The sequence below is a fragment of the Hippichthys cyanospilos genome, chromosome 11 (assembly GCF_059441005.1).
Source record: "Hippichthys cyanospilos isolate Australia breed blue-spotted pipefish chromosome 11, RoL_Hcya_1.0, whole genome shotgun sequence".
Lineage (NCBI taxonomy): Eukaryota > Metazoa > Chordata > Actinopteri > Syngnathiformes > Syngnathidae > Hippichthys > Hippichthys cyanospilos.
Window position 1 is genome coordinate 5367081 of NC_142379.1, and position 27648 is coordinate 5394728.

The 27648-nt window shown below is 38.5% G+C and overlaps 4 protein-coding genes across 5 annotated transcripts in view; 2 read left to right on the forward strand and 2 right to left on the reverse strand.

The window, feature by feature from the left end:
* The first annotated feature begins 255 nt into the window (after positions 1-255).
* Positions 256-3401, forward strand: il12a (interleukin 12a). Its single transcript, XM_088427890.1, has 6 exons — positions 256-700; positions 1158-1247; positions 1571-1612; positions 1715-1855; positions 2589-2630; positions 3169-3401. Exons 1-6 carry the CDS (start codon positions 593-595, stop codon positions 3304-3306), a joined length of 561 nt encoding a protein of 186 aa, XP_088284016.1. The 5' UTR covers positions 256-592; the 3' UTR covers positions 3307-3401.
* Positions 3402-3635: 234 nt separating this feature from the next.
* LOC148415535 (uncharacterized) lies at positions 3636-6851 on the reverse strand. Its single transcript, XM_088427973.1, has 4 exons — positions 5977-6851; positions 5790-5898; positions 4731-4805; positions 3636-4652 (listed from the first exon to the last, which is right to left on the reverse strand). The coding sequence occupies exons 1-4, from the start codon at positions 6050-6052 to the stop codon at positions 4595-4597; spliced, it is 318 nt and encodes a 105-aa protein (XP_088284099.1). The 5' UTR covers positions 6053-6851; the 3' UTR covers positions 3636-4594.
* Positions 6852-17687: 10836 nt separating this feature from the next.
* Positions 17688-18549, forward strand: c15h3orf80 (chromosome 15 C3orf80 homolog). The gene has a single exon (XM_088428328.1). The coding sequence runs from the start codon at positions 17770-17772 to the stop codon at positions 18439-18441; it is 672 nt and encodes a 223-aa protein (XP_088284454.1). The 5' UTR covers positions 17688-17769; the 3' UTR covers positions 18442-18549.
* A 2696-nt stretch (positions 18550-21245) lies between these two features.
* Positions 21246-27648, reverse strand: part of ift80 (intraflagellar transport 80 homolog (Chlamydomonas)) — a 45028-nt gene continuing 38625 nt past the window's right edge. For both annotated transcript variants that reach the window (XM_088428326.1, XM_088428327.1), the window contains exons 16-20: positions 27189-27360; positions 24032-24121; positions 23731-23903; positions 22265-22388; positions 21246-22075 (exon numbers count right to left, since the gene is read on the reverse strand). In XM_088428326.1, the coding sequence (XP_088284452.1) occupies positions 21965-22075; positions 22265-22388; positions 23731-23903; positions 24032-24121; positions 27189-27360 (670 nt within the window). In that variant the 3' untranslated portion in view covers positions 21246-21964. The remainder of the gene's footprint in view (positions 22076-22264; positions 22389-23730; positions 23904-24031; positions 24122-27188; positions 27361-27648) is intronic.

Here is a 27648-nt window from a genome sequence, read left to right on the forward strand (position 1 = left end):
TTCATTTTGAATCTCCATTTTGTTGCCAGTGTACGTTTTAGTTGCATTTAATTCCAGCAAGGTACAGACGCACATGTTCTTTTTAGTCCTAATAATTGTCAAATAATCTGAAGACTCTTGAGCGCCCCCTGGAGCGAAAAAAAAAAAAATGAAGAAGCGTTGCTGTTACTGAAACGTTCGCCACTCGAAACCCGGCGGTCGCAAACCGCCTCTGCACTGGCTGTCTGCTCATCATTAGTCAGCGCCACTTTTATCAACATCTAGTATTCAAAACAATAACTTCCTTTTTTTTTTGCGCTTTTGTAAAAATGACATAATGCTTTTGGGTTTCCTTTTTTTTTATCTTTCACTCTCCACGACGGGGGAGGGAATATCCCCCTTGAGGGTGATCCGGAGAGCAATATATAAAGGCAGCTGCTAAGAAGGAGGCGCTTCATTCAACACTCAGTGCAAACATGACAAACTTTTATTTCTGTGAGTTGGCATGTTTTTTTGAATGCATATGTGAAAAAAGTTGAATTATTATATATTTTTTCTTGCCTCCTCAGACGTGATCAGCTGTTTGGTGGTTACGTCCACGCTCAAGTGGCGCATGTCCACGTCGGTGCCGCTGCACTTGGAACTTAACGCGGAAGAATGCCTGACCTGCTCCAAACTCTTTATGAGCCTCTTGACGAATATCACAGGGATTCTCGGCAGTGTAAGTATGCAGGTTATTATTATTATTATTATTATTATTATTATTATTATTATTATTATTATTATTATTACTATTATTATACTGCATTGAAAATTACAATTTAGCGTGCAAATGTAAACACAAACGCATCTGAACTGGTTTTTGTTAGTGATTTATATATATATATATATATATATATATATATATATATATATATATATATATATATATATATATATATATATATATATTAGGTTAGGTATGGTAAAGTTTATTTTGAATCGTTGGCTGGCCTGGAAAAATTGTGCTTGTGTTTTGCGTGGAGAAATGCCACAAGATCGTGTCCCATCCGTAATCATTATTATTATGTATTTATTTATTCATTTATGTATTTGTTTATTTGTTTGTTTCTATCTATTTATTTATTATGAATTTATTTATTTGATGTATGTGTGTTTTTTGCTGCGTTGTTTTAAAGGACGTTTTGTGTTACGGCGTCAATTCTGACAAAGTCAACGTGAGCAGCTCGGCAGGGACGCCTCATGCCTGCGCACCTGATATGCAACAGGTGACACTTATTTTTGTTGTCAAATGGGAATTATGGTGTTTGTGTGTTATCCTAGACCTTTTCCTTTGCGTCCACTGTAGTGGACATTTGTTTTTAATCTCTCTCTTTTGACCCGTTGAAACTACACAACTAAGTCCTAATGTCCTCAAAAGGGGACATCTTATTTTTCAATTATATTTTATGCATTTGGGTGGTAGGCGCTTATTTTACTGTCTTGCAGAGACAGAATGGACACAACAGTGGACACGAACACCAGAGTACATGCTATATTTCGTTGTGTATATTATTTTCTACCTCATTGACACTATTTTTTTCCACTTTAGAATTCCATTTGCGGGCCACAAAGGAACACATCCTTCAGTGAGGTAAGTGGAGTTTCTCTTTGTTTTTAGAGGTGACATAAAGAACACACACATTTCGCCTACGTTGGTGAAGACATGATGAAAAAAGCATTTTATGGTTGACAGCGAGAGTGTGTGATGAACATCATGAAGGACATAGTCTACTACGAAGCTCTCATTCAGTCCTACCTCAAGCTGACGCTCAGAAGCCCCCAAGAAGAAACAGCTCTCCTTAACCCCATTCTCCAAATTATCCACGGCCTCAAGGTACCAATTTCTTTTGGCAAAAAACTTAAGCGTTCCTATATATATATATATATATATATATATATATATATATATATATATATATATATATATATATATATATATATATATATATATTCACCAAAAACACACAAAAATTTCTCTCAATTTTTTTTTTTAATTTTATTTGGAAAAAGAACATAACCATGATGTATAGGCTCTTTTTTTCTTTGTGTGTGTGTGTTGTTTTAATCCAACCATGAATATTAAGACGTTTTTTTGAAGAAAAAAAAAAGACTGTACAGTGTGGAAAAAAAATTGACAATGTATAGTATGATGTTTAAAAAACAACGACCATGTATAGTAAGACTTTTTTTTTTGTTTTTGTAATGGATTCTTTTTTGTTTTTATGTGTTTTCAAAAATTAAACATACAAATTAAGACTTTTTTTTAGAATAAGAAATAAGGCTATACATTGAGACATACAAAAAAAATGACAATGTATATCAAGACATTGTTTTAAAAAAAAAGACTATATAGTAAGACTTTGCTTTGTTTTTTTTTATCTGTTTTTCCAACCATGAAATTAAAGATTTTTTTTCAGAAAAAGAAAATAAAAGACTATTTAAATTGAGATAATGTGGGGAAAAATCATAATGTATATTAAAATGTAATAAAGCATTTGGTGGGTTCTTATTTCATAAACATTAATTAAATGGCTTGACATGTTCTTTGTTTTTGTTTGTTTTCACAGAACTGTTTCCTGAGAGTAAATGGAGGGATAACCTATGCAGAGGTAATTGTTTATATTTTTTTTAAAATACTTCTAGTTGTTTGAGTCCCAGTTTGTGTCAATGTTTGTGTCCCAGTTCCCAGCTCGGGTTTTCTGGAAGATAATGTATAGTAAGGTGTTTTGGGGAGAAGAAGACTGTGTATAATATTGCGTTTTTGTGTGGGTTGAAAAAAAATTGATAAGTGGCTATAGAAAATGGATGGATGGATGACAAAATATTTATAGTAAGGCGTTTTCTTGTAAAGTAAGCTGATTTTGTGGTTAAAAAAATACATAAATAAAAGACTATGTAAAGTAAGGCGTTTTTTGTGTGTGAGTGAAAAAAAGACAATGTATAGTAAGGCACCTCCCCAAAAAACGTGTTGTGAGACTTTTCTTTTTTTTTTTTCCAAAAGAAACAACATACAGTATAGTAAGGCGTTTTTTTAAAAATAAAGCATCAGTAGTTTTACGTGCTTTGCATTTTCCTTTTTTGGAACTACCAGTCCTTGCTCAAACATTTAGTCAGAAAAAATAAACAAAATGTGCTTTTTTTCTGGAGGCCCCGCCCCATAAGTGGGGAGACAACAGCTTCAGCAACCGACTTGACATGTGCAAGATGATGAGAGGCTTCCGCTTCCGGGCAATCACCATCAACCGAGCCATGGGCTACATCTCCTCGGGAGACCACCGCAAGTAAAGCTCAAGCCCGAATAGCTAACAGTTTATTTATCAGTTGTTTATTTATTATTTATTATTTATTTCCTTGGCTGTAATTTATTTCTTCTTACTGTAATAAAGCATTTTTTTTCAATCAGTAAAGTGGTGAGGTGATTTTTTTTTTTTTTTAATGAGTCGAATTCCTTGGGTGTTTTCTTTTGTTTTTGTTTGTTTGTTTTTTAAGGGAAGCCTATAACAAGCAAAACAGGTTTTTGTGTGGTTTTTTTATTATACATTTTTATTACATATTTATCAATTATATCAAATACATCATATGTATTTTATATATTAATTATTTACCGACAAGATTCCAATTACTACATTTCTACAATTCCGATAGTACGCAAAAATCGAATTCGGCTCACTCGCCGCGCTTCCGGGTTGAGCGAACCCGGTCGTGACGTCATCGCGTAGAAGTTTTCGTTTTGAAGAATTTGAAATGGATCCGAGCAAGAAAAGGACAGAAACTCGGGCTTTTTTCGCTGTCCAAATGAACCGAAATGAAAAAAAGATTAAAAAATAAATAAAAAAATAAAGCATAAATGTATAGCTAACAGGGGCCAAAATGGCTAATTGCGTCATTTCCGGGTTTGTCATCAATGTAGCGTATTTACTGTATAGCAGTATATATCATGGGGATGAAAATGGCACTGATTTGTGGTGTAAAATTCACCAAATACATCTTCAAAAATAAACATTATCAATGATTTATGTAAATGCAAAGTACAACGGAACTGTACCGTCGTAAACAATGATTCTTTCCACTAGGGAGAGCCCTTGCATCACATGTGGTACCCATGCCACAAAAAAAAAAAAAAAAACTGTCGGTGTACTGCTCCATTTACAGGGAAATTTGTGGAATTAGAAGAAAAAAGTAGACACAGACGATGTTATTCGTCAAAAAAGACGTATTCTCTTTTTACCTTTGGCGTGCAAGTGAAGTTCACACAAACATTGGACAAAACATGAACTATTGTGTTGAAATTAGCTTACCTGACTCCTTTCATTACAAACATGACATTAAAATCAATCTTTAAATAAATAAATGACGATATCATGTTCCATTTACTTACAAGAATGCTGCTATCGTTTTTTTACGCGATAAAAAGCAATCTTTTAAAAGACAGCTTGCTTTTTCAAAGGACACAAATATAAGTTAAGGGTGCAATATTTGACAATAAATAAAGACTGTTATTGAGTTAAATTAAAAGAAATAAATAATTTGAAGAGACTACAGAGGCTTGTGGAGATGACGAAGAGGACGGCGCTCAGGATGAAGTCGAAGATGGAGAGCTGGTGGTCAAAGCTCGAGCGACGGCCGCCCTTCTGTGAGGTGGACATGAGAAGATGAAGATGAAGATGACTGGCGGACGGTGAGGAGAACGGGAGGAGGGTGCCACTCACCTGATGGCGGTGGTCTTCTCCATGACCCAGGGTGCGCGGATTTGAGCGCAGTGGTAGCCGTCTTTGGTGTAGAAGCTGGAGGATCACAACAATTTGTAGTGAGATTTTTTTTTCTTATTTTTATTGTATTGTAAAATCGCAGGGAAAAATATCAGGAGTTTTTACAGTGCATTTTACAGTGCATTATCAGCTTTTTATTTCCCTATATAAATTTAAAAATGTAAATTGTAAGAGTAAAAAAATATATATTTTAGTCCTGTGTTTGAACATCACAGTTTTTAGATTAAAATGTTTCTAATAACACTGAAACTGGTCAATTTATTCAATCGTTTTGTTTCTTTTTAAATGTGTGACTTTAAACAGTGGTATACAAATATGGACTTATCAGAGGTATGGTGGCCATTTGGAACTTTTGGGAAATCCCTGAATGGCAGCTTCATATCAGTTTGCAGTTGGTTCAACACCACAATTTTATGTGGTGGTTATATTTTATATTTTTAATTGATAGTTTATTACATGAATTTGTTTTATTTGTTTGTTAATTATTTATTTTACATTGATATGATATTTTTTATATTTAATATACATAAAATGTCTCTTGCATTTTTTATTGTTACATACATACACACACACACAAACACAGATAGATAGATAGATAGATAGATAGATAGATAGATAGATAGATAGATAGATAGATAGATAGATAGATAGATAGTAAAATAACTACATCTTAGAATTAACTCATTTTAACTCAATTTAATAAATGCTAGCTAGCTAGCTAGCTATCTAGATAGATAGATAGACAAAATTGATTCTTTTAAACTATTTTATTTGATTTCTTAAGGTAATTCATATGAAATGCATATCATAAGTCACTCCAATTTAACTCAGAAAAATCATATGCAATTTTCACGCATTAATTTGTCAATTTTTAAAAATCGTCCGCTTAAACACCCAACGTGATTGCATCGGCACTTTTAGGTTGTTGGGATGCTTATGCTAAAATGCAAAAAAAAAAAAAGCTAAACGGCTATAAAATGTATGTTTTGCACAACTTACATGACGGCGGGCAGGCATGGCGGCTGCGGGATTTCCACTTGGAAAGCGAAAACTTCTTCTGTGATCTCCTTGCTGCTGACCTTGGTGCAGCATTTAACGGGCTTCCCCACTGTAAGACAAAGTCCAAATTTTAGCGTCGTCGTTGAGGCTTCCGGGGAAGAGCAAATGGAAATCCGCGACGACTCACCTCCGTTATCGCTCGCGACCACGGCCGCCAGCACGGCCATCGCCATCAAAGTCTTCTGCAGGCTTCCAGCGTTCATCTTTTTGACGGTCAAGAGGACGACGGGAGTCCGAAATAAAAAAGCCGTCTCGGTTCGTCTCCAAGAATGGAATGGAGACGCGGAGCTTTGCCGCTCAAATTTAAGGCGCGAAAAGCGGAAGTCCCTTCGTCATTCCTTCGACTCGTTTTCCCTTTTCGGGCTGGCTTCCGTCGAATTATGTTTCGCAATCGTTTGCTGGAAATGATCATTGGCCAAATTTCGTAATTTCTTCGTCAGGGTCATGCGCAAATGTGCACAACGCCCAACGGAAACGTTTCAACAAGACCAAGCAAATGTGCTAAATGATGAATGAGATATACCAAAACGTTCCGTGTGTATACCATCTAGGTGAAATTGTTAAAAAATGTCAGAGTATAATGCAAATTGTTTCATTAAACAAAAGAATTAAAACAGTTCTGTGCAATCGACGTCTGATTGATCTAAATTTGAAGCTACATCGGTAGCAACTCCAGAAAATAAATCACCTGTCCTATTTCTTGCTTAAAACGTAACAAAAACAAAGCCACAATTCCCTAAAACAAAATTAATCAACGTGTATTAATTGAGCAAACACAATTTAGCAATGCAATTCTTCATGTTCCAATCAATGTTCTCGTAAATCGAAAAGAAGTGTTTTGTTGCTGTTAATCGTTCGAAAAAATGTCAGGTTTTAAAATCAGAGGATAATTGTATGTCTGAATCATGATATTACAAATAAAAGCATGTGTTATTTTTCCCATAATCGCTCTCAAATCTTTTGAGCAAATTAAGATGAACCTAAATGTGACAAAATATTTGTAGTATGAAGCATTCCTTTGCAAACTATAACCACAACTATGATTCATTTGTATGTTATCCTGGCAATATTTGATTGTTTAATCACAGTACATTGTGTCATAAGTTCTTGTATGATACATACTTCTTAAACGAATTTACTGAAAATAAATTTTGATTTAAAAAAATGTAATTCATAAAAATAATCATCATATAAATGATTCCTCAGTCATGATTAGCAATAAATGAATTTACATGAGTTCTGTTTATTTCATGTTGAAAATTCCAGAATTTTCTGAAATAATTGTGTTTTATTTTTCATATGACTTGTGTCCATATGTTGGATTCCATTAGGTGTTTACAGTATAATATTTTTATGACCACAACACACAATATACTCAAAAACTTGATGGAGTTGATAAAACAGATGAATTAAGCAATTGACTTTGAATATATTTTGTTGATCGCTTTCAGTGAGGATTTTTTTTTCTCTCTCTGGTTTGAAGACCAACGGATCGAAACTGGGTCATTTTGAGCGGGAAAACCCGTTGCCACGTCGGCCTGCAATACATCTGATGGCCAGCAGATGTCACTGCAGACAGCAATATCACCAAAGAGCATTCGAACCGAACACGATTGAGGGAACTGATCCTAAAAAGTTCTCGTAGCAGAAACTCTAAGCAGAACGAAGATGTTTTGCATTCATAATTTCATTAATTCCAAATTATTTAAAGGGAAAGACAAGTCAAAATTTTACTTCGTGATAAATTGGGCCTAACACATCTAAATGCGACATTGAGATTGATATTCCTTATGTTTTAATCCATTTCAGAGGGCGGCCATTTTGCCATTTACTGTCGCCATCAAATGACATCACTGTGGCTTTTGAATAATTTTGGACTGACTTCCTCTTTAAATTCTTTGTTGGTTATTAAGAATGCAGCAGGTCACGTTACCCAAGGAAAATGTTTATTCTAAGTGGGTTCGATAATTAACAAACCGCCATAGGTTGTAAGATAAGAAAAGTGTGTTTGCCAAATATTGAGCCCACATATTACTTTGCTCTTTATTGTACAGTATGTACAAACACCAGTAACACGTTTTGATTTATGACAGTAATTAAAATAAGTATTTTGTTTTAAGTTTTGACACTTGCTTTTACAATTTAATAACCGATAATGAATTTATATATTTGCTTGTGGTACCTTCAGTCCATTAAAGAAATTATTACTGTGCTTGTAATATTAGAGGCGGACAGTTGCAGTGTTTAGTGTGTGTTTCTAATAAATTGTAGCCTTCCCTTTCATGCGATGTCATTCTATACCATTACAAACGATCTAGATTTTTTTTTTTTTTTTTTCTTTTTTACAGATGCACCAACCTATTTGGAAAGCATGATCTCACTTATCTTGGGGAGATATGATCCCTTATTGATTGTGGACTCATTATCCATGAAACACACACACAAACACAAACGGGTTTTCCATCATAGTGGGGACATCTCATTGACATAATTAAATTCCTAGTAACTATCTCCATCCTCAACCATCACAAAAGATAGCCTATCCTATTATAACTTTCACTATTGTTGTTACTTAACATAACAATGATTCTCCGTACCCATCATGCGTACATGTAACATCAAGGCTCAAAATACACCACGCGTCCCTTACCCTAACCTCAACCAAAATTCATTTCACAGCTGTACTCTAAAAACAAGTCTTGACCCTCAAATACTTGTGATGTCCACCAAAACGCCCCCTCAGAAGTACAAGAGGTCCTCACAAAGACCGTTAAACCCGAGATTTGGTCCCCACCATGTAGCAAAAACTGAGGTCGTGGGACAATGCTCCGGTGGTTGGTCCTTACTTGCCTTTTAGAAGCTAACAACGCTTGTATTTTGTTCATCAGGTCAATTAAACGCTTTTTATGTCGCGGCGGCAACAGTATATTTGTCTTTTCAAATTATGAGCAAATTAATTGGAACATGAAGCAACTTATTTTGCGACATATGTGCCAGAGATAAAACAGGTAAAACACTTGGCGGGAAAAACATATTACACAAGGCGAACATCATTGAAAAAGGTAACGCTATTTAATAATGTGGGCGGAGCATGGTGTGATTATTTTGATCGTTTGCTCTGAAATGGAAGTGAAGGATCTGTTCTTTTTTTCATTTGCTTGAGATGAAAAATACAAATTTAGCTCAAACGGTTTGGTGCAGTTTTGTGTAACATTTTGAGGGAATAAGTGGTTCAAAACCTTTTATTTTTTTACCGTAGATTTTTCAGCAAAGTACCGCCTAACAAGCGCAAACCTTGTGACCACATTTGTATTGATATTTCTAGGCGGATTTTATTCGGCAACCCCGGAAAATAGATTGTGTAACATCATCTGTTTTATTTCTGACTCATCTGACGGAAAATTGCATCATAAATGACAAGAGTGCACAACCATATATAACATGAGGAACAAAATGAAGGCATACAACGTTTTACAAAAATGCACAATAACACAATTTTATATATATATATATATATATATATATATATATATATATATGAATAAATATAAACTAAGGAAGAAAAATGCCTTCACTGATGAGTCAGATTTCTTTTTTAAGTTGTATTTTGAAGCAAAAGAATCACAATAAAAGAACCAAGAAAGCTATCGCAAATTAAATTAATCCCATTTCCATTTTCATGAATTCCAAGATTTTACCCAGAAAATATGCTACATGCTTGGATGTAAAATAGCTGTTAAAAATCATAATTAATCCAGGAAGAGTTTTTAATTAATTAGTGAAGACTTTTAAATAACTTGACAGCACAAATATATATAGAATAATAATTGTGCAAGTTTCTGCATATTCCAATTGATTTGCTCTTGATTTGAAAATAAAGTACAATCCCTGTCACAGCATTCAAAAAGCATTATATTAGATCTGCTGAGATATGCCATAAACCAGAATTATTTTTTGCAAAGCCTCCACAAGGAAAGAGAAAACATTTCACGCAGCAAAAAAAATGTTAACAGCGATTGAAAACATTTCAAACTCCCGCGCAGACTTTTGACAATGAGAGCGCCATTGCACCACCCGGTGGCATAGATGTGCAACTACACAATACAGTGAAAAAGCAAGGCTCATTTCCCTATACAATCCAAGGGGGTGCGCCCCATTATTTGAAAGAACAGAGGTAATCCAAAACTAAATTTGTGCTGGAGGTGAACTCCCCCCCCCCCCCCCCCCCCCCCCCACACACACCCATCCTACCGCTTCATTTCCCTCTTCACATGACGTTCCGCATCATGACTTCCCTGCATTCCCTCTTTGATGCCTCATTGGTTTCTAAAGGCCTTTTTGGGGCTCCGAATCGCAGTCGCTCTGCCTAATTCAGCAGGGTCGGCTCTGAGGAGGCGAGGGGGGAGGGAGGGGAATCCAAAATCCCCGGCCCTTGGCCTCCGGTCTCGAAAGCATGTGGTTTACCCTATATATAGCCGCCAGGTGTCTGTCTGCCGTGTCCGGCATCCAGGATGTGAGTCATCCCCAGCTGCCGCTCGCTGGACAGGTTGTCTTAGACGTCCCGTTTCTTTCAATAGGAAAAGATGATTTGAGTCCCCCCGACCCAAGACTCCTTTGCAGACAATCAGACTTGAACAGACATAAATGATGCTGAGTCACATCACTTAGTGCGCTAAGCCATCAAAGGGGGGAGGGGGGCGGGGTATCGCAGTATGGGAAGGCCATAAAAGCGGTCTCGTACGGTTATTTCCCCGCTCCGTCAAAACGCAAAGCTCAGCACAAGCTTCCCAGAGACGTTCCCTCGAGACGCCCTCGCTTTGTTAAGGTTTTTTTGTTTTTTTCCTGGGCCTCCGAGAGCTGTTTTTCATCTCAAATAAAGTCGTTAGGCCAACAGCTACACATTTGGGGGAAACCGCGTCCAAGTTCACGCGGTCCGTTCGGTGACCTTGGTCCTGTGTCATCCCATCCCGTTCCCATTTATCACATCAGGCTTCATTGCGCCACATAAAAAAACTTTACAAGGCGGCCCCCGATGGAAGTACGCCGTCTCTTTACGTACGCCAAGGCGAAGCGGCCGATAAGGCGAGAGGAAGTACGTGGGTGTGAAATAGCTGCGGTGCGGGACTTTTCTATGTTCGCACAAAAGACGACTCACTACAGGCCCTGCTTTCTATTAGAAGTTCAAGCCCGGGGGAATACGGACATAACGCCCACGCGTGGGGGTCCCGGCGCTCGTCAGGAAACAACTTGTTGCGACTATGCCTCTCTGTCCTGGTTGAAAGGGAAAATCAAAAATCATATAAGACGATATGTATTATTATTATATATATACATAAAATGTCTTTTGCATTTTTTATTGTTACTATATATATATATATATATATATATATATATATATATATACACATAGTGCACAAATGTACATTTCTTTTTACACCTACAATAGTCATAACAACGTCAATAATAATATTAATATATGTTTATACATATATAAATACATACACACACATATGCATATATATATATATATATACTGTATATACATATATACATACTCACACATATATACATACGCAATGCACAAATGTCCATTTCTTTTTACATTTATAATTGTCATAACAACAATAATAATAATAATGATATATGTGTATACATATATACATACATATACACACATCTATATATATATATATATATATATATATATATATATATATATATGTATATATAGATAGATAGATATATATACACACACACACACACACACACACACACACACACACACACACATATATATATATATATATATATATATATATATATATATATATATATATATATATATATATATATATATATATATATATATATATATATATATATATATATATATTTAGACATGTTTTTTCAATGCATTCGTAGCAGCCATCAATTGTACGAGTAGATTTTCGCTATTCCCAGTACGGCCGACCGATCCCAATCCCCAAAGCAGTAGTCCACTGTATGAGAATTTATTAATTTGTGAATAAGAAGTCAATGCGCTCACTGGCCACTTGCGCAAAAGTCATCCTGTTCCCTTGCTGCATTAACGGAACGGATGGATCATCTGACGCAGACAGCCGGTGTACTGTATGTGCAATGATAACACGCTGAGCGTAGTATTGCGCTGTAATAAACGCAGGCATCCATTAATCTGGCACAAAGGTTTCTTGTTGTGCTTTAATAATTCAGCCTTACGGGCTCCATTAGGCTGGCGCTATGATGAATGGCTGCCTTCATTTTCATGTCAGAGACATTGATGCGCAGGCCACCCTGGTGCTCGATGTCACGCTTATCACGTTTGCATTAATTATGAAACAAAGAAAGCCCTGTTGGGCCTCGAATTTTGTTAATGGACCCAGCCGAGTTCCTTGGGTTTTGCTTGGTTTGCGACGCAAATCATCAACTCCACGCTGCCGCCCTGCAGGATGGCTTCAGCATGATTCATCTGACCCCAAAAAGTTTCTTTTGTGTAAAGAAAAAAAAGCACACTATGTTGAACTTTAGAAAAAAATATACAGTGACAGAAAGTATGTTAACATTGTTAATTTTTGAAAATATGTTATACTTATTATTATTATAATACTAAATAATTATTGTACTTAAGCTATATTGTCTACATGTGCTGCTGCCAAGAACTAGCTAGCAAGCTAGCCAGCCAACTAACGCGACTGACCGAGACACGGATCGAAATAAAGAAATAATATTAGTTGGGTCTATGCCTAGTTAGCCAGTCATACTTAGCTAACTTGCTATAGCTATAACTATTTAGCCAGCTAACACGACTGACCGTCCGATAACTTGCTAGCTAGCTAGCCAGCCAGATAGCCAACTTAGCTCGATAGATAGATAGATAGATAGATAGATAGATAGATAGATAGATAGATAGATAGATAGATAGATAGATAGATAGATAGATAGATAGATAGATAGATAGATAGATAGATAGATAGATAGATAGATAGATAGTAGAATAACTACATCTTAGAATTAACTAATTTTAAGTCAAAGTCAAAGTCAAAGTCAAGTTTATTGTCAATTTCTTCACATGTGCTTAACATACAAAGAAATCGAAATAGCGTTTCTCACTATCAATTTAATGAATGCTAGCTAGCTAGCTAGCTAGCTATCTATCTAGCTATCTAGCTAGATAGATAGATAGATAGATAGATAGATAGATAGATAGATAGATAGATAGATAGATAGATAGATAGATAGATAGATAGATAGATAGATAGATAGATAGATAGACAGACAGACAGACAGACAGACAGACGGATTCAAACCGAGAACTCGATGACTGGGGGGTATAGACAAATGAACCACTGGTTCGGCATCCAAATAACACTGCGGAAAAGTAATTGTAAAGAGATAGTTCATGACAGCCACTCAAATCATTTCCTGCAGATGTTTGTTGATATGAAAGTAGCTCCAATATGGGGGAAAAGTCATATTTGCTCTGGAACTAACTTGTTGGATGTATTTATGGGGGGGGGGGGGGGGGGGGGGGGGGAGCAGGAAGCGGTTAGTTAGCCGGGCCTCGCGGAGGAGACAGTGACAAGCTGGAGGAAATGTTTTATGGCTCAATAACATTGAAAACAAAGATGGAGAAGTCAGCGTATGGAAATGACTGGCGGCTGCCGGGAAGCCATCGTGCTCAACCCGATCGGCTTCAATTTTTTTCCCTCGCGCGTTTTTCTCCACGTTTTCAAACACTTACGCCGCTGAGAGCTGTGATCAAAAATAGCAGCGGACGTCAATAAGAGCTGCGCTGAAAGGCACAATGGCAGACGTGCCGGGAAAAACCCTACACAATATGGACCGGGGAAAAGAGAGCAAAAAAAAAAAAAAAAAGGATTTGTGAAGTCGTCTCACAGAGCCGCCGACTATCGATTGTGTATTTGTTTATTTGGTTAGAAGAAGCCCTGCTCGTGTTTCCGTAATCGAGGCAGACTACAGACAAGAAATACGATGCTGCATAAATTAGGCCGCATCATGCCGACCTTCTGCTAAACTTTATGTTGTAAAACTGCAGTAATGGGATTTGTTGTATTGTGCATTAGCGCCGCCAGACTGCCGAGGTCGTATCTTGCCCTCGCAAACCTCGTTTTAGAAATAAATAGTTGCTCATAAAGTTGGAATAACATGTCGAAAACCTCGTGAGAAATAGTGTGTATGCTTACGGACCTTGGTCATCTTAAAAAAAAGTTTTTTTGGAAAGCTTGCCGTCAGGCGAAATCCTCGGTCGGTAACGCGTTCAAAATAAAAACGTCACTTGATTCCGATGGAAAAAAACGTCTGGATCTGGTTGAGAAATGACGGCTGATGGAAAGATCTCTTCCAAATGATGACATCTGAGCAAATGTGGCTTTTAGGTACAGCGGTAACTCCACTTACGAACGTCTCCCGTTCCGAAAAATTCAGCGTACAAAAGGCGAAAATTCCAATCTCGAAAAAGACGGTAATCTTGTGCGGCGTCACAAAAAATACGAAAAATGAGTTCTTTGCACTGTTTACGGTGGTCTTGCACTTTTCATCCACACTTTCCACCAAAAATTCACGACGTCGAACAAACAAACGTAAAAACGATGTTAGCTACGGCTAACTTTGTACATATTCGCATAAAAACACGTAAGAATTGCTAGTTAACTAAAGCATGCTGAACACAATTTCATTTTTTGACACAATTCGGACCATATCGGACAGGCTATTATAGCAGCCCATTTTTATAAACTGTTTACGGAAAAAAATTATGAATGAGCATTTTTTTGGTCTAAATTTGGACCCCACTGGATGGGCTGAACACAACCCCATTTTCGGGCTAAATTTTCAAATACTGTTTATGGAACAAATTATGAATGACCTTTTTTTGTCTAAATTTTGACCCCATTAAGTTTGCTAGACACAACCTAATTTTCAGACTAAATTTGGGCCATATTGGACAGGATATTAAAGTAGTTGATTACCAATACTGTTTACACAATCAATTATGGATGACCATTTTCCTGGTCTAAATTTGGATCTCATTTAATGCACCGAACACAACCAAATTTTTGGACTAAATATGGGACATATTGGCTAGGTTATTGATATAGCCGATGTTCAAAAACTGTTTACAGAATAAATTATGAATGACTGTTTTTTTAAAGTCTAAATTTGGACCCCAGTTCTATTTTTTGACTAAATTTGGGGAGGCTATTATAGTAGACGATTTTCATATACTGTTTAAGGAATAAATTAAGAATTACAATTTTTTGTAATAAATTTGGACCCCGTTGGATGCACTGTATACAATCCAATTTTTGGACCATAATGATCAGACGGGATATTGAAATAGCCGATTTTCAAATACTCATTACGGATTAAATTATAAGTGAGCATTTTCCGGACTAAATTTTAATCCTATTGGATGCATTGTACTCAACACAATCTTTTTGGCTAAATTTGGACCATATCAATCGGACAGGATGTTAAAGTAGCCGATTTTCAAATACTCTTTAAGGAATAAATTATAAATGAGCATTTTCCGGACTAAATTTTAATCCTATTGGATGCATTGTACTCAACCCAATTTTTTGGCTAAATTTGGACCATATTAATCGGACAGGATGTTAAAGTAGCCGATTTTCAAATACTCTTTAAGGAATACATTATAAGTGAGCATTTTAGTATTAAAGTAGCCGATTTTCAAATACTCTTTAAGGAATAAATTATAAGTGAGCATTTTCCGGACTAAATTTTAATCCTATTGGATGCATTGTACTCAACCCAATTTTTTGGCTAAATTTGGACCATATTAATCGGACAGGATGTTAAAGTAGCCGATTTTCAAATACTCTTTAAGGAATACATTATGAGTGAGCATTTTTTGGACTAAATTTTAACCCTATCGAATGCATTGTACTCAACCCAATTTTGGGAGCATATTGGACGAGCTATTATGGCGTCTGTGTAAGTTATTGCTATTACAGTGCAATTCACACTTTGAGCTGAGCGTTTAAACTAAACGTTCGCTTTTATGGTTATGTTCTTTAAAGCTATACAAAGACATTTTCCTCAAGTGTGATGCTGCGCTCCAAAGTGAGTCCGGACGCTGGGCTAATTGGGGGGAGGAGGAGGGGGGGGCAAAAGAGCCCACAAGGAAAGGACTATTCATTTTTTATGAGAGAGGCAGATCCGTTGGCGCCTTGACTTTGCTGTGGCCACCAAGAATCGGGCGAAGGTATAAAGTAGCCTGAGAGCGGGCTCTTCGGGGACTTCCTCCGGTGGACCAATAAGAAGAGCGTATTCCCAAGTACTGTACTTAAAGCTAAGTACAAATGTGAGGTCTGATTACTTTGTGCACCACAGACGGAATGCACTTCATTTAATGGGAAATAAGAGGGAGGTTTCAATGCGAGCTAGCATGATGGCTTGGATGTCAGTACGGGCTTGAATGGCTTGAGAGGTTGAACAGATTTTCAAAAATATCAACTGGGTTCGACGGCTGTTCTGATTTGGATTGTTTAATGAAATAATAAAATGGCTTTTTTTTTCTTTTGTTTTGAAAAACATTGTTCATGAAACTAAAACGTATTTCAGGAAGTCACATGTATTTAAAGCAATGTTCTACAAGTTCTCACACGCTGTACTTGAGTATACGTAAAGATAACCTGGTAAAAGTAGTGATGCAACTCCTGTAAATGTCTTTGACGTATATAGCCGTCTTTGGCAGTGAATGAGATGTCCTTCCAGGAAATTAGGTCCGTTATTTGATGCAGCTAATGCTTTGTTATTGGATATATATTCAGTAATGTATAGTGACTAGATGAGGGAAATATTGACGTCTGTAGCCGTCATTGGCAGTGAAGGAGTTAAGTGTTAAGGTAAAGCATTTAAAAAAAAGTGAACTAAACATATTACATTTTTATACATCTCAGGGTGCGGCCATTTTGTTGCTTGCCGTCAACTGAAAATGACACCACAGTCGCGTAATAATCAATCACAGTTCAGCTTGTGAAACACAGAACAGGTGAGCCGTGATTGGTCATTACTTGAGCAAGTGTGATGACATTTTATGTCGACAGCAAGTGGCAAAACGGCTGCGACCTGAGATTCATTCTAAATTAAACTAAAACATAGTGTTCACTCATTTATCGCGGGGTTATGTCGTGAAAAATTCTGTAGAAATTGAAGTTTTTTTTTGTACCTTTCGTTTTTGTTTTTTTAATTAAAATAAAGGACATGTTTTTGTCCTGTCTGACTTAGGAGGAAACAAAGAAAAATTGCAACGTAAACCTGAGACAGATTTGGTCATTTGAGGTTGATTTATTCTTTTTTTTAATTAGTAAAACTGCTATTTTTTACCTGTCTGTCTGACTTGAAAGAAAAAAAAATACAAGTAAAATATCAAAATAAACCTTCAATAGGGAAAGTCATAAATGATAATCTGCGATACATTCATCAGATTTAAGAAAACCTCGAGTGTGCATTGTAAAATAATAAAAAAAAAGATTCTCGCTGGCACCACATCAAAAAAATTCTGGCTCCACCCCTGTCTGCACCCAATTTAATCAAGACTGTGTTTTGATTAAAAACGAATCAATTAGTTTTTTTTTCACTCCTCCAAAGTTGGAACGCACAGATGTGGATTCGCTCTAAGGAACGGACGTGAGCTCACCGCATGAGAAAATCATGACGCCTCATCAGCGATCCACTCCGGAGGTCTTCTGGGAGGGGAGGGGAGGGGAGGGAGGGAGAACGGCGAGGAAGGGGGAGGGTGGGTGCACCTGCTGTCCCGCTGCAGTGAGAGTCGGATCCCGCGACAGCGCGGAGAGGAACACCTGAGCTCCGGGGCCGCACGCTTACCAGGACGGGGGTGCGAGAAAATTAGCCGGCAACGATGCCCCCCCGTCTGCGCGGCGGAAGCACCGGCACCCTTTTCTCGGCGTGCCTCCTCTCCGTGTGTCAAGCCCTGCGGAGCTGCGGGGAGCTCCAGTGCGCCGACGGCCAGCAGTGCTGCCCGCCCGTCGTCGCCGGGAACGGGAGCGGCGGCGGAGGCGGAGGCGGCGCTTCCGGTTCGTCGGTCCGCTGCTGCAAGCTCCCGATCCACATCTTCTTCGACAACGTGGGCTGGTTCACGCGGAAGTTGTCGGGCATCCTCATCCTGTTGCTGCTCTTCGCCATGGGCTACTTCATCCAGCGGATCGTGTGCCCGAGACCGCGCCGCCACCCGCACCAGGAGCGCGGGGAGGAGCCCTCGCTCTTCCACGGCCACGCGTCCGCCTCCCAGGACTCCCTGCTGGACCGCTACCCCGAGTGCAACTCGGCGGACTTGGCCTCCACCTGCAACCTGCCGGCCTACGACGAGGTCAAGTATTTGCCGACGTACGAGGAGAGCATGCAGGAGATGCACCGGGACCGATCCGACGACAACTTGCTGGCCCGGAACGAGACGAGCGGGCCGGGCAGGGGCAGGGGGGCGCAGACGGGGGCCGGGGAGTTCAGACTGGATGTTCTGGTGGGCTCGGGTGGGCGGCAGCCCAGCCCAAGGACATCTCGGAACTCGGTCTGAACGAGACCACGTGCTCTGAGACGATTCCCTCCGATTATTTTCTAATTTCGATTTTACTCGCAAGTGCAATTTTAACACCGAATGTTGACAATAAAAGAGAGACCGCAATCGACTTTGGTATGCAAACGAGCGCCTGCCTAGGTTATGTCGATGACCTGATACGACATCAAATTGACGGCTAAGTTAAATTATACTGAATTTAGTTGTACAGTGAATCAGGAAAAAACGCACAGTATCAGTCAAAACGTTGGAAAAACGTTCAAATTTGAGTGGCTTCAAATGCATCCAAATGTTAGAAATAAATACAACTGGTACAGCACCAGTCAAAAGTTTGGAAACTCAGATTCTACTTTCATACACGACGTTTTTATATTGTCATCTGGGAAAAATGTGCCTACTTTGAAGAGATTATAAAGCAGTGTTTTGAATGAACTTTTTTTTTTGCTCCCCCTTTTTTTGGTAATTTCTTCAAAATGTTAATGACTATAAATGATAGATCGCCTTTTGCAATCTACTGAGGACTGCTAATTTAAATAAAGTTATAACTTAATACAACATAAATGATATCGTTATAATAAATACTGCATTTTTGTCAAACATCCTTCAAATTTAAATGGTCTGAAACACAAAGGTTAAAAAAAAACACAAAGTCATTCCAGTTCATAAAGCATTATCCACATCATAAAGCTGACTGGGAAAGTACAAAAATCTGTCATCTGGGCAAAAAGTGCCTACTTTAAAGACTCGAAATGATAAAACATTCTTTGGTTGTTTACCAAAGAATTCCAATGACTTCAGAATTCATCTACAGTTCAACATTTTTTTTTTTTTTTAAGTAACAAAAGGAAGTCATTATAGAGGGTGTTTCCAAACTTTTGGCTGGTACTGTACACATCCACACGACCCCTCTGGAAATGCAAACAGGAGTTCACAAAATATAATTGTATAGCGAATTTTGGGAAAAAAAAAAAAAAAAAAAAAACCTTGAGGGGAAAAAAAACCATCAGTAGAAGGTGTTTCCAAACTTTTGATGTATTTAAAAGGACACTTTTTTTTTTTTTTTCAATTGAGTCCTGGCATTCACGGTACTAACTGTAAACTTAAAATAATCAATAAGGAAAAGTAATCAATTACTTTAAGTCCCTAAAGATTACTTCAGAAGTACAAGAGTAGAAAAATGAAAAAAATATATATATTACGTGGTACTGAATTTCTAGACTCCTAAAAAATATATAAAAACCTTACCTAAAATAACAAATAGGGAAAAGTACTTCAAAACGTAAGTACTCATACTAGAATTTAAAAAAAAAAAAAATACATACATTGATACATGGTACTGAATTTTTGTAAATAAAAAAATATAAAATAACTAATAAAAAAATACTAAATTATTGTTAGCACCTAAAGATTAGTTCAGAACTTAAGTACTAGTACTAGCTTCTTAATTTGCCTACCATATATATAAAAAAAAAGTTACCTAAAATAATAGGGAAAAATACTTCAGTATCTAAGTACTAGTACTAGAAAAATGAAAAAAAAAAACTATACATACATAAATTGAAACATAGTACTGAATGTCTGGAATTAAAAAACAAACAAAATACTTAAAATAATCAAAGGCAATTAACAAATTACTTTTAGTACCCAAAGATTATTTCAGAACTTAAGTACTAGCTTAATTTGCCTGCCATTTTTTAAATGCATTTCTGGACTCCCAAAAGCAAAACAAAAAAAATATATAAAAACTAAAAACGCAACCTAAAAAAAAAAAAATCAATAAGGAAAAGTAATCAATTACTTTTAGTAGCAAATGATTACTGAATGTCTGGACTGAAAAAACAAACGAGAAAAGAAAAACATGAAAATACGTTTTTGGGATTGAATGAGTTCAAATATGAACACTTTTAAAAGCCTCTTGTTTCTTATGGTGGTGGTGGTGGTGGGGGGGGGGGGGGGGGGGCATCATTCATTCTGCAGCCATTTCTGCCTAATGAAATATGAGGTGACCTTTTTGCAACAATCCAAAAAACGACTTTTGACACCACATACATCACGGCTCCGAGATTTATGTGCCGCTTGCCTGGATTAAATAAGCAGGAGCATGGCATTTACTTTGAGTCGTGCATAACAAGAAAAAAAAAAAAAAAAAAAATCCTATCGGACATTTCCCAATTAGAGAGCAGTCTGGTTTTGTTTTTTTGAAAGCCGCGCAAAAAGCGTAGCGCGACGGCGGCGGCTTGGCGTAATCCAACACTGGCCGACCATGACTGATGGCCTCGCTCTGGCCGGGAGGAATCTGCGGGTGGATTGGGTTAGCACTTAGAAGCACAAATCCATGTTTAGAAGCCACTTAAGAGCCAGATGAGGGGGGAGTGACCCCGGAGAAAAGTGGCGGTCGTTTTACGAGGCTTGAGAGGTGTCAACGCTGAGTGAAATTCTCACGCGTTGAGACGGCGCGAGCGCTCTCAAAAAAGCCGCGTGAAAGTTGTACCGTGGGCCATGTAAAAGTGGCGTCTTCGTCAATGTGTGACACGGAGGGGACATTCATGAAAAAACAAACAAAAAAACAAAAAGAGTGTGAGCATGAGTTTAGCAAATCATTCAATCCCAAAGACGTATTAATACGTCCTTACAGAAGCCAACCATTCTAGCATAAGTTTGTTTTTCATCCAAATATTAAAAAAAATTCAATTATTTTTTTTTCAGTATTCTGTTTTTGACAAAAAAATATATATAAAATCACATTTACTCAAATTAAATGAGGCAATTGATTACAAGCATCAATAAAAATGTCACTAAGGCCCTTATTAATTATCCATTTAATAACCAAACATAAAAGACATCATTGGACATGCCAGGATGTCTTCTAATGAGCACACTAGGACATACGGTTGCACCAGTGAGTCAAAAAACAAACGTCCACTAATGTGGACACAAATGAATAGGCTGCTTCTCATGAGGATATGAGACATTTGCCAGTGAAAGATTTTAAAAAAAATGTCACTAAGTATTGCGTAATAAACTCCAACTCCCAATTGTTTGACCTTTCTTTTGTACTAACGCACAGCAGTACCAAAATAAATACGTTTAAAATGAACCCCAAACGCTCATTTATGATATCAATTGACAAAAATAAAAATATGAAATGTTATTGATATGATTATTACCATGAATATACATTCTGGAAATGACATGCAAAAAATACAGCAAAAAAGACTCAATCTTTTATGTGCTGTTTCCTGGCTATAAAAATATTTATCATGTTCTATAAACACATCACAAGCATTGCTACGTTACAAAATGTGTTCAAGTTGTCGATGAGCCTGAAATATCTGACGCGAGAGGAAGGCCACGAAGGGTTTTTTTTTTTTTTTGCTGCAGAAATGTCATGACGATTAAAATGAACATTCACGTCGGATCTTGAACCAATAATTCCCGAATACCTGGAGGTTTTTTTTTTTTGTTTTTTTTTTTTGCGTTCGATCGGAGTTCTTGGGTTTTACTCCACGGGTTCTTGTTGACATCAACGCCGCTGGTTCAAGCTGCTCCTGACGGCCGAGTTGGCCGATTTCTCTCTCTCTTTGGACAACTCCATCTCGATCTTGGCTTGGATTTTTTCCCAGTCCACCTCAACCTGAGCAAATGACAGAAACCAGCTAGAGCTCCATCGGCAGTATGGAAGCGATTAAGGCCCGAGTGTTCGCATCACATCGAAGGTGTAAAACGTGAGTGAAAAGCTTGTAAACGACGGGAGGTTGTTAGCGAAAAAAAAAAAAAAAAAATCGCTGCCTGGATCAATTCGTGCGAGGCCCTTTGAGCTCACCCCTTTGGCGTACTGCAAGAACCTCTTATTGGTCTCCTTCCTGCCAAATGTCTGCAAGAACTTGTCCCGATAGGCCAACACCGTGTCCACGTGGGTCTTGTGTTTGACTGCCAGCTCCAGCGCCCTGGAAACACGCCAACATGCAGCGCTCCACTTTGGATACCACAACAAGGCTGCAGTTTGCGCTGGCGCACAAACACGCATATGCGGTGACTCTGACAGACACGCGCTAACATAAAAGACAAACACACACCCTTAAAGACTAAGACATGCGCATACATACACACAAAAGCCCGCTGAAAGACGTACACGCACAGACAACATACTCGCCAGGCGCACACATGCAAAAACACACACATACACACAGAAACACACACTAAAAAACAGACACACTAACACATATCACACAACACACACACACAAACCTTTTGGGAGAATGCGCTGCCTGTCAATCGACTCTTTTATAGTAAACCAGCCAAACGTTATGAGAAGGCCAGTCAAAGCTTCATAATCACACACACGCATGCAAAACACACACACATACACACAAAAACACCCACTCAAAGACACAGGCACACTAACACATATCACACAAGACAAATACAGTTACTCTGACACAGACATACAAAAACACCCACTCAAAGACACAGACACACTAACACGTATCACACAACACAAATACATAGTTACTCTTACAAAGAAACACAAACACAGGGGTGCCCAAACTTTTTTTGAGGGGTTAGGAAAGTGCAGTGAAATACACGAGGAGAATGCGCTGCCTATCAATCGACTCTATTATAGTAAACCAGCCAAACGTTATGAAAACGCCAATCAAAGCTTCAAAATCACACACACACAAACACACAGACCAAAATAGACACGCACACATTAAAATACACACAAAAACTCTTGGAAACACACTAACATATACAACAAACACACTCTCAAAGACACATTGGCACGCACATACATACACAAAGACATACACCAACACTGACATTCACAAACACACATGACGAGAACACCTTAACCTAGACGCACACACGTAAAAACACACAGAAATATACATGCATCATAAACACACATTTTCGCACTGGAAAAAAAAAACACAAATCACCCCGACGCACGCTCACAAGCATGCACACGCATGCAAAGACACACATACACTCAAAAGCACACGCTCAAAAACATTCGGACAGATACTATTATACATCACAAACAGGCTTTCAAAAACAGACGCATGCACACACGCACAGGCGCACATGCTTAAGACATAATTACACACACATTGACACGCACAGACACACACGCTTCAAGACATATGCAGACACTGACACACAGTTAAACGCTACACACACGCCCACAACAAGAAATGTACAGACACTGACACACACTCATATAACATAAGACACACAGACTCACACGTTCTTCCACGCACAAAGCAAAATAAAGGGGGTCCCTCCCACCTCTCCCAGTTGAACAGATCAATGTTGACTTGTATGGCCTGGTAGATGAGTCCGGCTTGCAAGAGAGTGGCCTCGGCCTCCTGCACCTGCCCGCTGAAGAGCAACAGGTGAGCCAAAGACGACTCCTTGGACGGCTGCTGCTTGATGAAGTTGATGTAATGCACTCGCGGTAACTGCCAAAGCGGACGGGGAGATGATGCGCATCAGAAAACGAACCTCCACGCGCGGCTCGCATACAATTCCAGATACGCTTAAAAAAAAACAAAGCTGCACGGACGGAGCCATTAAGAGATGCTCTTACCTCTCTAATGGCAGCGTAAGCCATCTCCGCTGTGGTCAGCTCTCGGTTGGCTATCGCCATGGCAGCCAGACATGCCCACAAAGAGTCCTCCTGCGCACACAAGGCAAGTGTGATGAAAACCATCTTGCCAACAAGCGCTACAATTCACTTCAGCTTTGCGCTGGTAAGAGTTTGGACACTCGAGTATTTTGGTGTTCATAGATACAATCTTTCATTCAATTTTTGGTTTCTGTGTCAGTTTTGCAGTCATCGACTGGGAGTGACAGGGAAAGAGTGAAAACAGAGAATAACCGAAAAAATGATTTTTACTATATTTAAGCAGGTTTAGTTCGCCGATAATCTGTAATTGGTGCTGATGTTCACGTTCAATAAAAGGAAAATTTTAAATCATAATTAAAATGTCATTTAATGTTTTTAAGCTTATGTTTATCAAACAACTTTGTTCGTTAAATTAATGATTTTTTTTGGTCTTTTTGTATTGTTTTTTTGTAAAATTCTTACAAATTTGGAGAGCTCCCAGAAATCAAAATGCACTTAAAAAGTTAAATGAAAACTTAGACAAGCAAATAGCTTCCGAAATCTATATTTTTCAGAATATAAGCCACAACTTTTTTTTCTCATGATTTGAGCCTTGAGGCTTATTGTCTAGTGCGGCTTATGTACAGATTAGCTTTTTTTTTTTTTTTTTTGCAAGCCTCCAGGTGAGTAAAACGAATAATCTATGTATTTATCTGTCATTTTGTGGAGCGAGAGTTAAGAGTGTTAAAATATCACTGATCTATAAATAGCAGGCATTCAAAGTGATCGTGAATCTTATAGCACTGCCTCAAACAAAACTGCCTATGCATTTGAGCTTTTGTCGACTGGCTAAGCTTTGCTGATCTTTGTTTTGATTTGAAACGCAAACAAAAGGTGCGGAGTGCTCCCAGTGTCAGCGGTAATAACTGGGTTCACTGCATGTATTTTCGTAGCTGTCAATCGCCAGCCCGGTAAAAAGGATTTTTGACATCTGCCGTCGTCATCGGCAATGAATAAGTTCATTGTAAACTTTTACTTTACTACTGCATCAACGGGGGTCAGTAATGGACTAATTCACCCGCCTCCCAAATAAGACCTTGAGGACATTCCACTGTATTACACACATCAACATCACAGATGTGTGTATAAGTGCTACGTGTTGCTCTTATTCCGGTAGGCCTCACCGCCGCCGTGCTGGAAGCCTGTGAAAGGCACGTCAAACAAACAGCCGTTCTCTTCACGCAACACTTAGGAACGTACACAAATGTGTCAGCGCTTTAGTCTGTTCTGCCAGCCCCATTAAAAATGGAGCCCATCAGCTGGCCAAAGTCACCGCCGTGTATTCCTCCCTTTAATCACCGTCTATTACCACGACAAACGGCTCTAACGAGAAACCGCCGAGCGGAAAACAGCGTTGTCATCGCCCGCCCAAAGTCGCACAAATCAAACCAATCGCAGATGAGATTGTGTGCGACTTGGGCGCGTGTGCGTGCAAACGCGCTTTGCATCAACTTCTGACTTGAACTCGCAACAAATGTGATTCTGGGAAAAACCGCCGTGCCACCAAACTCTTACCAGAAGTACAGCTGTGGGGAAGGCTTTTAAAACCTCCTTTTATCCTCTTTGCCCCATCCTCGCTCTTGCTACTAGACGCCCCGTTCTCCCAGGTTGTGGTTATTGCATCATCGTTCAAGCAAGGAAAAAAAAAACAAATAAATAAAAAATAAGACCCGGCCTGTGAAGCGTAATGAACCGTTTAACCTTTTGCCAAATTTCAGATTTCAAACACAAAGATAGAATATTTTTGTCAAGAATCTTCAAAAGATCTGAGACTGGGATGGAGATTTATCTTCCAACAGGACAATGATCCGAAATATAAAATCAAATTTACAAATAAACGTATCCGGATGTTAGAATGGCAAGGTCAATGTTCAGCCCTGAATCCAATGCTCTCCATTCAACATCACTAAGCTTGAATTTTAGTCTATCTATGAGCAAAACTGCAAGAGACATACCTCAAGCGATTTACCGCTGTAATTGCAGTAAAAGGTGGCACTACAAAGTATTAACACAAGGGGGGCAAATACCGTAATCCCTCAAATATAAGACACACTTTTTTTTCATCTCTAAATACGAAGGTCATGAGTACATTCTAAAGGTAACTTAAAGATTTTTTTTTTTTTTGATTCGACACCATTTGAGAAAGATTGATCCGTCAGCCACATAAGCCGAGTTTTGACGCACAGATGTGTATTTTTTTACTTGGCCGTACTCTTACTTATAATAATTACCATAAGTGGACGAGCTAGAAGGCCGAAGTCAGTTGGCTGTCAGCAGCTAACGGCAGCACGTGCTCGCTGAGGTTGTTGCGGAAGTCTTTTCAATAAAAGAAGTGAACTGACTGAACCAATGTGCGAGTCCGTCCTTATTCACACACAGGAATATCACTCTAAAAGAGAAGATCATGTAAAGGTTTTGATGTCTCTAGCTGATTTAACGAAGAGTGGTACTGGTTAGAGAAGATGGAAAGGTATTACATTTGACTCGTTTATTAAATGGATGAGATAAGACGAGATTTATTCAGTTTTGCTATGGTTTTTACAAACTTTTGGTACATCCTATACACGGTGAAATAGAAAATGCCAGAATTTGACAATAAAATCAAGGGTGCGTCTTCTATGCAGGTGCATCTCATATTTTGGGGATTATGGTAATCATTGCACCCTTCACTTTTCAGTTTTTTAGTTGTTAAAACGTTTATAATTAAATTGTGTCCCACATGTTGTTGACTGTTGACAAAAAAATAAGAAATTTTACATCGTTATGTTTGAAGCCTGTGATGGGGCAAAATGTCGAAAAGTTCAAGGGGGCCAAATACTTTTGCAAGGCACTATACGGATGTGTGTGCATTTACGAGTGAGCTCCAGTGATGCTAAACGGTGCCACCGGGCTAATTGAAGTCTAATTAAAGCCTGCTGGTCCGAGCAATAAAGCTGTCTGCTACCTTTTCATTTCCGACCGGCACACAGGCAAACGCCCGCTCGAGCGTGACACACACGGGAGGGGAGAGGCCGCGCGTCGTAAAAAATACTCCCTACTGCGAAAAAAAAGTGCCGCGTTGGGCCTCCTAACATCTTACCTTGGCAAAGCGGCACAGGCGAAGGGCGTCTTCCCAACGTGCTGAGCTGCTGTATTCGTGAAGGAGCACGGCGTACGGCGGCACGTTGGTGTACAGCAAGGAACCGTCCCGTTGGCGCAAGCGCACCTTAGTGTCCACGTAGCTCAGGATATGGGGTGCGTGGCTGAACTCGCTTGGATGTCAGACAAACAAATATGTCAACACATATGTATGTCTACAAATACAGTATTGAAAACTGTTAGAAAACAAATCAGCAATATGCTAATGTGCAGGTGGTGAAAGTGATGTTTGCATGAGTTGTAAATCCAGTTTGTGCCATTTTTCGCAAGGGTAAACCTTTAATAAATCCGACTATTCATGTTTTCATGATATTTTCCATGACATTTGCTGAAGGTATCAGCAAATCGAAAAAAAACGGTTTTCAAAGAGTTGACAGAAGCAGTACGTTTTGTTTTCACCT

What these genes read in the sequence shown, in the direction of transcription:
- c15h3orf80 (XM_088428328.1), top strand. Translation starts at nt 17,770, where the DNA reads ATGCCCCCCCGTCTGCGCGGCGGAAGCACCGGCACCCTTTTCTCGGCG.
- il12a (XM_088427890.1), top strand. Translation starts at nt 593, where the DNA reads ATGTCCACGTCGGTGCCGCTGCACTTGGAACTTAACGCGGAAGAATGC. An exon ending in TCACAGGGATTCTCGGCAGT is followed by an intron (nt 701 to 1,157) that starts GTAAGTATGCAG and finishes GTTGTTTTAAAG; the next exon opens with GACGTTTTGTGTTACGGCGT. An exon ending in GCGCACCTGATATGCAACAG is followed by an intron (nt 1,248 to 1,570) that starts GTGACACTTATT and finishes TTTCCACTTTAG; the next exon opens with AATTCCATTTGCGGGCCACA.
- LOC148415535 (XM_088427973.1), bottom strand. Translation starts at nt 6,052, where the DNA reads ATGAACGCTGGAAGCCTGCAGAAGACTTTGATGGCGATGGCCGTGCTG. An exon ending in GGTCGCGAGCGATAACGGAG is followed by an intron (nt 5,899 to 5,976) that starts GTGAGTCGTCGC and finishes TTTGTCTTACAG; the next exon opens with TGGGGAAGCCCGTTAAATGC. An exon ending in GAGAAGACCACCGCCATCAG is followed by an intron (nt 4,653 to 4,730) that starts GTGAGTGGCACC and finishes TCCACCTCACAG; the next exon opens with AAGGGCGGCCGTCGCTCGAG.